The sequence below is a fragment of the Dermacentor andersoni genome, chromosome 11, assembly GCF_023375885.2.
Source record: "Dermacentor andersoni chromosome 11, qqDerAnde1_hic_scaffold, whole genome shotgun sequence".
NCBI lineage: Eukaryota > Metazoa > Arthropoda > Arachnida > Ixodida > Ixodidae > Dermacentor > Dermacentor andersoni.
The window spans coordinates 26,088,402-26,098,240 of record NC_092824.1 but is presented as its reverse complement, the minus strand read 5'-3'; the positions used below and the strand labels follow the sequence as shown (position 1 = coordinate 26,098,240).

Here is a 9,839-nt window from a genome sequence, read left to right as displayed (position 1 = left end):
CACATTGTTTAAGGCTGTCGTATGCCATCACAACATCGAGCAAATACTATATAGTCAACGTTTGTTTTGTTTGTGCGTCTATGCATACGTGGTCGTGCGCTGTCACGCTAAAACTAGGACAGAAAAAATGTTCTTGTCTGGGAATAATCTAACTGAAACCAACAAGTTGGGGAAACGAAATTGGAAGTGTAATGGTCGGCTGGGCGATAACACATAGCGCTCAAGCGCACAAGTATTTTCGTTCCCCATAATCACACGGTGGTTTCGGCACGTGAAACCCTAGAGTTTTACGCCAGGGATAAGAAATGCAGGACATAAAATACGTGCATAAACAACCCTAGAGAAATTTTTCTAAGTCTATAGGGATTTGAGGTCTTGTTGATGGAGAAAGAGAAATTTGTCCAAATCCAGGGAGAACTTGCACTGTGAAGTGGTGGAAAGAAGAACTCGGACACGGTAAACTGCTGCTGCGACCACCGATACCTGGAACTGCTGACGGGACCAGGTGATTTAATTTCAGTCACCGCGAGCTACCTGAGCAATAGCATGCGAGGTATAACTTACGATCGCACTGCTGCGCAGTGAATGCATCTTGCTCGGTGAAGCTCAAGATGTCGATGTCCTGGGCGCGTTAACGGAGCGTAGCCATTGGCGTTTGTGCCTATAGTTGCGCTGTCGATTTATGCGCCCCTTGAATTAAGTATATGTACTGTAATCGGCGAAACAAATGCATGCTGCAACATCAAAACAGTGCAGCAAGGGCAAATCTGGGCGTAGGCGGCCACACGTTCCTATAGCGCATCGAATCCCGGCGACGGCGGCCACATTTCGGTGGGGGCGAAATGCGAAAACACCCGTGTACTTAGATTTAGGTGCACGTTAAAGAACCCCAGGTGGTCGAAATTACCGGAGTCCTCCACTACACCGTGCCTCATAATCAGAAAGGGGTTTTGGCACGTAAAACCCCATAATCTAATCTAATCTACCTATAGCGCCGAGTCTGACAAGGCGGTCGTGGCACTGTGCCCAGCCTGCTATCCACGTAAGTTTATCCTAAACCACCCAACAGTGGTTCCAGGTAAAGTGTCATTGCGGAGACCCAGTGGTTGCGTGTTCGGGTGTGTTTTTGGCGTGGAGGAAAGGAATCAATGGGCCGCGCATCTGCGTGCTCCACTGCAAATGACCTGTAGGCCCGTGAGCATGGCGGTCCCACGTCAGTACGTCGCGGCGCGCAAGAACGAAGTTACTCGAAATATTTTACGCCGGTATTGTGAAGTGGCACACCGTTTTTACATTGTTACGTTCGGCAAGGTAGATCCGGACAACCATCTTCCTGTAAACCTATTGTAATTCATTGGGTGTCGACAACTTGAACGAGGCCTGCCGCTTGCACTGCGAAACACTACCACATCTTCATTCAGTTCTAATAAGGTTCCGTGTAAATCTTGGCACCTGCAGGTCCCCGTCAAATAATCAAACTACCCAGGAACCTAAGCATTGTTACCAGCTGGAACTTTATGTAGATGTTCCCCAGTGGATCCTTTCTTTTCTTTGTTCAGTTATCCATCAAGTCGTAATTGATACCTGTGTTTTTTCGAGATAGGATTTTTGTTTTACAACGGTGCCCCTTCAGTTTCGCGGTGCTCATTTAGTTAAGCGAAGCCTGGGACAGCTGGGGGAAGTGCGTGGTTCGACTCCCGCCACCGGACATCCACCAGTTTATAAGAGGGGTATAAGCAGCCCCCTCACCCCAACCAGGCATCCGGCTTTCCCAGAATGCTTTGCTTAGGAGAGATTCGTTCACACCCATATATGCTTGCTGTGCAAGAACCAAGACAAACAAAATGCCACGCAAATCTGAAATGGCGGTTGGGTTGCTCCCATGGAGGGCATTTATGATGTGGAGTCCCAATGCATCTGTTAGGTGGGAACGCCCTCCGGTTCGAGGCAAACACCCCTTTGTAAGCGTTGAAGTTCTGTAACAGTCGTGCACTTGGCCGGGAGTGCGCTTGTACCTATATTTAAGGGGCCCCTTACCAGGCTACATGGCAAAGTTTGGTTATATGCTGGAAGTTGTTAAGTGTCCTCTAGGCAGCGTTCTACCGCAAAAATTGTTCAAGTAAGCTCATTAATTAGCCGAAATAGAAGCATTTTAGTGCCGCGAACCTATGATTTCAGGAGGCGAGCGTCACCGCCAACATGCACACTCTCTCCACTTGCGCCGGCCATGGATCTAGCTTCCACAAGCGACAGTCATTCCCTGCGTTCTTCCGTGCCGGAGCTGGAGGATTGCGTGAGGCATACGTCACAGGCCTCGCCTTCTTATTTTTTCCTCGCTTTCTTTTTTCTTCTTCTGCGCGGCGCACTTCCGCTGACGGTCTCGCGCGCGAGTTGCGTTTGTCTGGTTTCGCGCAGCGCACGATTTTGCGCGCTGTAGACGAGAGCACCTGGGTAGCGGTATAATACTCGTGTCACACGGGCGTTTGTCCAACCGATAGTCAGTTGACTCAAAGGTCAAGTTCGAGCTGCTACACGGGCGGTTTCGAAGGCCGCCGAGTCAATAGTCTATCGAGTCAACGGAGCACCCTACAACTCTATCGAAATCTCGATGACCTTTGAGCAACGGAAGCGGAAACAGCGCGAACATGCCCTCTCGTTCACAGTGTGCTCGTACTCACGGTTAGAAAGAACAAATCAAACCAAATGCTCTAAAAATACTATATATGAGTGTTATTCATTATTCAATAAAGCGTTTTTGCCACTTGACATGTGCGAACACACACCAAAACGGCAGCCGCATCGAACGGCGCAAGCGTTGCCGCAGTTTCGCTGCTCAACAACTTAAAAACTAAACATATGTGTATGGCAAAGTATAAACAATTTTTTTTATTGTATAAACAAACATAAAAGAAATTATAGTGCTTTTAAATGGTTTTAATGTTGTTTAACTTTTCGTGACATGAAAACGAAAATAAAGATCCGCGGCGCCACACAATTTTGCGAGAAACGCCTGAACCACTCAACAGCCTTTCAAAAGTGCCGTGTAGCAGCTCGACAACTTGTTTGAGTGGATAGAGTTGTGGCGTTTCAAAGGCCGTTGACTGGAAGGCCTTCCAAATGTGTCCGTGTGAAACAGGTATAAGTCAGTGTTACACGAACATTGAGGCAGACGCAAGCTGATCATAAAGCATGATCGCGCGCTAGAACGCGGTAGAAAATTACATAGTTTGCAGCGACTGCACGACGTGGGAACAAGCAGACGAAACGGAAGCTCTCGCTGCGGTACGAAGGAAAAGAATGACACGCAGACATTCGGGTTGCATGTTTATTATTTCTCTAAACTTAAAGCTGTAATCTGCCTCCTACAGCGACGGCAGATGCTCCCCCACAGGTCTCTGTGGCTAGAGAAGGGGCTCCCACAGACCATGCACATGAACTCTGTAGGACAGCCGTTTGCACGTGCGAACACCTACAAGTAGCCGACCGCTAAGCCGGAGGACACCTCTACCCATTAGAAGAAGAAAAAGAAAACGGTAGATTTCCGGCGGCACCGGGATCTTAACTCCGTACCTCCCGCATACGAGGCGAACGCTCTACCACTATAGGTCATCGCTTTCACAAGAAGCTTCAGATACCTGTAACGACATGGCGGAGCAAAACCACAGCTAGAGGGAGCTTCGGGGATTTTCGAAAATAGTAGTGAACGCTGTGACGGCACTATACAGTCTGCGACAACCCAAGAATAGAATGCTATAGGTACATCGTCTGTCCAAACACAATTCGCGTGCATGTGTCCGTCAATTGGGTTCGCTTATTTGTTTGACGTCAAGCGGTTTTGCGTGTTTAACGCGGCTGTTCTCTCCGTGAAGGTTTTCGTGTTGCTGGTTTTAGGAAGAAACCTGAATGTATAGGCAAATTTTATGTATCATCCTGATATCACTGCATAGCGAAAGCTAAGGCTTTAACCTCATAGAACGATCTTTTATTTTATAGTCAGCCTAGCATTTATATTAGCAGAGCAGAGATTTGAGCAGACTTCGGCTGGCTCGGCTGCCTTTCGGATGTGAGAGGCAGCTGTACTATGTTTTTGTGGGTGCAGCTTGTGATGAATGCTTACGGTGTAACCAACTATAGTAGCCCTGGCAGGAGTCATCGCCGACCATACCTATGGAAGATGAATTTAATTTTACAGCGAAGCTATTAAGTGGAGTTCGGCAGTGGTTTTCATGCGGAGAATGCCGGCGTGCGATGACGTGGTCGTTACCAAATGTAAATGCGAGGCAATTTGTTTCCGAACATAGAATTTGCTTTGAAAAGTAATAATATATGATTACAAGGCAAAAGTTATCTTGCCCATTTCTCATTCGGATAGACAAAAATTTTAGGCGCGGATTTTTCTCTGTTTTCCGTAGTTTCTGTTTCTCACATCGGGTTATACAGCTCCATCTTGGAGGCCATTTGCGCAATTGCACGTGTAGAAAGATTTATCGCATTACCAGAAAAAAAACCTAGGCCAGAGAACACAACACAAGTGCTGCTATCAATTGAAGCTTTATTTCGGAAATATGGGTTATATACGTAAATTTTGCATGCGCTGACATGGCGAAGTAAAAATTTACGGCACGAAACCACAAAACAGGTATACTCGCCAAGAACGGACTAGATATCAACTGATACATGCTATGAAATATGTGACCATCATGTAGGTGTATCATGTGTTTGGGTTGGGGGGGGGGGGGGCTATCAAATGTGTGTGGATCTTGTACTGCTGGGCCAGTTCAGGCTCGTGCCTTGGAGCTGCTTCGCAGCCTGCGATGACGCAGTCACTAAAAAAGTCGCAGTTTCACCCAAAAAGCGAAGCATCAATTGCGATAGCAAATTATATAGACAACTACACGAAGATAACAGTTTCATCCGCCGAATAAAACTTCTGAACATTCGCATGCTAAATAAATTCACAAGCGCGCACAAGCAAACTTGAACACATCCAGCTCATTGACCGCGGACACTCGCTGTGAAAACGCTGGCGCAAGGAAGCGCGTCAGCAGCATCAAGCGAAGTGATCTTCGTGCGGCCTTTCGCTTCAACCCAAACGGAGCGGCGAGAACACAAGGGGCACAAAGCTATCAGTCCTCGGCGCACCTACGCTTGTGTCCCCATCGCAGGTGGCTTTCAAGATAGGGCCCACGCGACCGCGCTCAGCTGCGCCATCGCAGCCGCCGCCGGAGTAGAACGCCCCTCCCCCCCCCCAACCTTTCCAAGTGCCTTGTGTGCGATGGCAGAGGCGCGCTTCCTCCCCGCTTTCCTCCCTCATGCTCGCCAGATCGCGCCACCATCCTAAGCTCTCCCTCGCAAGCTTGCACTCGCACACATGGCATGCATACGGCGCGTGGCCGCGACGTTATCGCACTCGTACGTTATAGGGAACGTGACAGCGGCGCCGACGCTGACGGCGGAAATGGGCCTGGAGTGTCCATACGATTGCTATCGCAATAAAATAGTCAGCCACGACCGCGCTCGAGAGCGAGCCCGTGGGCCAGCAAACAGGCCCGTACTACTTCCGAAGAATGCGAGAACTCGCTTGCGCAGCGTCGTTGTCTTTGATTTATGTCAGACTGGCACATACATCTGCGAAGGATTTTCCAACTGCCTTCATTAAGACGAAGCTTTCACAGCGAACCTTCCGACACCCTCTTGAGCGTTGTCTTGCTGATTTAGGCGCAAGCGTCACATCGTGTAGCCCGTGCGCGCGTGCCAGTTTACATTGGGCCACGGGCGGAATAAATTAAGTGACGAAATAGTAATCAGCCTTAACCCCGTCTTTCGCGTCGTACTTCTTTCAGTGTACATCTGTCCTCTCCCTTTCTCACTCGACAAACGTGGGGTGAGCGCGCGTCGCGTCCTCTAGACCAGCCGTGGCTGCGCTGGTTGTCCACGCGGCCGAGTACACACGCGGCCCGTGTGCTGTATCTACTTTTCGGAGACGCCGTGACGCGAGACGCAGCACGAAGCCTCGTGCGCTACCCGCTACCTGCGCTCTTCATCACGCCAGCGTTGCTGTGGCGAGGGCTCGCAGTCATTGAGTGAGATCTGTTCGGGTTTGTCTGTGGGCGCGTGGCACCATGCTTGTTAATTGAAGTTGAAAGTGAATGTTTAGTACAATTTATACGGCCAATAAAGCTACTAAACTTAGTTCATACAGTTTGATATTTCGCTGTCGCTATATTAAGCGGGACTGTGACATTTCGTTTTTATTCACTGACTACTTTCATTGGTGTAAGACTCAATAATCTGAGCTTCTGCGGTCATATATAGTTTCAATGTTCAAACAGCCCTAATTTCTTGTTTGTAACGATAGGCTAAACGAGTTGCATTGCCACAACTTTACGAACTTTCCAACCTCAAATTTGAGTATTAATTTCCTTTGAGTTGTTCAATTATATAGTGGAAAGTAGCAGCTGTCGACGTTACACGGCGACAAAAGCACCGACGTTTATTTTCATTTCCCCAACAACAAACTAAAAGACACTGAAATCAAGAGCACGGTGATGGTGGTCTTCCGCCTGACATGATTTCCCTAAGACGCCGCTGGCAGTCCAGCAGGGCATGAAAGGCAGCGTACTTGGCGTCGTGGAACCCACGCTCGCAGGACCGAGGCGGCAGCACGCGACCCGAGCCGCCCATGCGTTGCATGGCCTCCGTCACGCTTGAATAGCGGCCGCTGGCGCTAGCAGCCAAGATGGCGCCACCAAGGAGCACCGACTCCGTCTCCGTAGGCAGTAGCACAGGCAAACCTGCATCGATAAGGCTGTCACGTTACGCTGTCCGCCTTTTTCCGAAGTGATGTAGACGGAGAGAGATGTAAACAGAGAGAGAAAGCAAGGAGAGGAAAGGCAGATGAGCGTCCGGTTTTTTACCCTACAATGAGAGTAAGGGAACAGAAAGAGGGAGAGAGCCCCTTGCTCACTGCCCTCGTCCAGCAGCAGACGCGACGGAGGGGCATTGTAGCGCCAACCCGCTCTCTCCTTTACCAATCTCCCGATGCGCAAGTGCGCCCAGGCTCCTCAAACGTTCGTGCTGCTTCAAAAAAGCCGTTGTTGCGCCCGAAAGGCGAGCCATTGAGTGCGATAGCAAATTAGTGGACAGCTATACGAAGTCCGGATAGTAGTTTTATCACCCGTATAAGCTTGTCAACAAAGCCATACCAACTAAATTAACAAGCGCGGTGTCACGCGCGCACAAGCGAGCGCAAACACATCTCGCTCGATCACCGCAGAAACTGGCTTCAAAGCGCTGGCGTGAGGAAACGCGGCAGCAGCAGAGAGCGAAGTGACATTAGTGCTGTCTATCCCTTCAACACAAAGTGAGTGGCGAGAACGCACAGCATGCACAAAGCTATAAGAAAAGTTTACATCCTTTGAGTCGAATCTTGCCACACAACAATATTTCTTGTCGGCATTTCCTTTCTTTAACGCTGCGAGCCCGGTACTTCCCAGCAACGAACGGCGTGCGCGTTATCAGCATTACATAGCATTGACGACAAGAAAGTAGCCGTCGCGACGTTTTCAAGAAAGGAAACGCAAGCAAGGCAGTTGACGATTATTGTTGTGCGGCAGATATACACCCCAAACGGTGCAAACTTTTTTTAGAGTGCAACACAGACCGCTCTCAAGATACGGCCGCGTGAACGCGCGTAGCCGCCACATGCGCAGTTGCAGCCGGAGTAGGACGCCGCCACCCCCTCTCCACCCCCCCCCATGCCTCGCAAAGTTGGATGCCTCGGGCACGCGCGGCGGAAGACTGCGCGCTTCCTCCCAGCTTTCGTCGCCTTCACGCGGGTGAGATTGAGCAACGATAGTCGGTTCCCCACGTACGCTTTCATTCGCACGTACAGGTGCGAATGAAAGAATGAATGAACCCACGACGTTTATCGCCCTAGGACTTTATACGGAACCTCACGGCGATGGCGACACCGACGGAAGAAACGCGCTTGGAGTGTCCATATCATTGATATCGCAATAAAATACGCCTCCATTCCACACTGTGAAAGTGGATGTACAGCACAGCTAGTGCGGACGTTAAGGCAAGTACCAGCACCCAACTAAAGTTATAGAAGACGTTACACAAGCACCTCCACCACAGGCGACGTGCGTCAGACGCACAGGTGAGGAAGTCCAGCGTACATCATTCTATGCCATCGGCTAAGCGCCAGTACCGTATTGAACTAAATTAATGCTTAAAGGTAAACACATGATTTACATACAAGCTACAGACGTGACTGCCTCGGATTGTCATTCGAATATACGAGAAAACATCAATCTGTTGCGCGGGAACTGCTGCCGTTTGAAGTCTGTCTGAGTGGCTGCGGCCGCTAGGTGCTAGGTACCGTTAGCACAGCATACATCCTTATTTCTGTAGGTCCTCCGCCTAGCGCAAGTGCGTTAATGAAGTAAGCGAACTTCTCAAAGTAAAATTCATCTGAAAATTCGTGAAGTACGAGTTACACACAACTTGCAGACGTGATAGCATCGGATTGTAATTCGAATATGTGAGAATACTTAATTCTGCTACGCGAAAACTCAAACACAAACTCCTTTTTCAGCTGGCGCGTTTTGGGGGGACACGCCACGTAATATCCCGACCAATTAGAGGGTGACAGCTTCGCTGCAAAAAGTGTAAGCACGATGAAAGGGCGTTCTACAGACCTACAGGAAGAGGTTGAGAAGTGGGTCATGGCGCTTAGCTGATTTTGGTGGAGCGGCTATTCTCAGGCTTTTCGAAGAAGAAAGGGCTCAACTAAAGTGAGATCACAAAAAGACTAAACTAAACCGGAGAGAAGTAAAAAAAAATATGGGCGCTCTCTCTGGCATTTTTTTAACGCATTCACCTAACAGAGTTCCACTGTTAATCCTAACTGGATAGTAAGTTGGTATGACTGCGTTGGCTTAAAATACCACGTAGATTGTCCACTCTGTAGAAGCCTATTGAAAAATTGAACTTCAGGCAAGCCTCTTTCAAAAGACGCCATCTGTACAACTTAGAAAACAAGGTGCTCTCTTGCGTGGTCGTGCTAGCCACACTCAAAGCGTACCGGCTCGTTCATGGGGTATCAATAATAAATTCGTGGATACGGAAGCCCGTGCTTCAAGGAAGCAGTTGCTCAACGACAAGGTTTAGTTCCTTTGTGAAACATACGGCCGTAGCCGGACTCTCGTGTGCTTGGCACACATTCGACGGATCATAGGGTCTTTATGCCCTTCTGTTTTGATATCTATGATGCCGATAATTTAACTACACCTGCCAGAGTCTGGTGTGGAGAGCGTTCCTTCAAGCGTTTACATGCACTTCACACTCACCAGTGGCGTCTGCGAGCAACCGCACGTAGAGTGGGTTCTTGGCCAGACCCCCACACGTCAGTAAGCCGGACAACGAGTGGCCTGTGCTGGTCAGGGCGTCTATGATGTGCCGTGACCCGTACTGCGACAAGTGTCAAGATGTTGATTACACTGGAGACATCAGCGGACAGAACAAGTACAGGAACGGACATTTTTTTTGTACGGACACTTCTTGCTCGCCCCCCCCCAAAAAAAATGTATTCAGATTGTCCAGTGCACTAGAAAGTTCACAATTCCAAGTTCGGACAGTAGTCCTCGATTTCAAGTTACACTCATTGGTAGGGAAGAAATTCGTCTTCATCCGTATAATTTTGCTAATGGAAGTCCCCCTTCAGCAATATGAAAGGAAACACCGAAATTCCTTTAAAGATGCTGTAACGGCTTAACATGTCCCGCACGAAAGCACTCATTGTGACCAAGTTTTCGAGAAGAAAGCTGCTTGTT

General features: G+C 49.0%; 1 protein-coding gene across 2 annotated transcripts in view; it reads right to left on the bottom strand.

Moving 5' to 3' along the window:
* Positions 1-6,461: 6,461 nt before the first annotated feature.
* Positions 6,462-9,839, bottom strand: part of LOC126517842 (FGGY carbohydrate kinase domain-containing protein-like) — a 32,394-nt gene continuing 29,016 nt past the window's right edge. For both annotated transcript variants that reach the window (XM_055064555.2, XM_050167644.3), the window contains 2 exons: positions 9,357-9,477; positions 6,462-6,794 (listed from right to left, as the gene is read on the bottom strand). In XM_055064555.2, the coding sequence (XP_054920530.2) occupies positions 6,535-6,794; positions 9,357-9,477 (381 nt within the window). In that variant the 3' untranslated portion in view covers positions 6,462-6,534. The remainder of the gene's footprint in view (positions 6,795-9,356; positions 9,478-9,839) is intronic.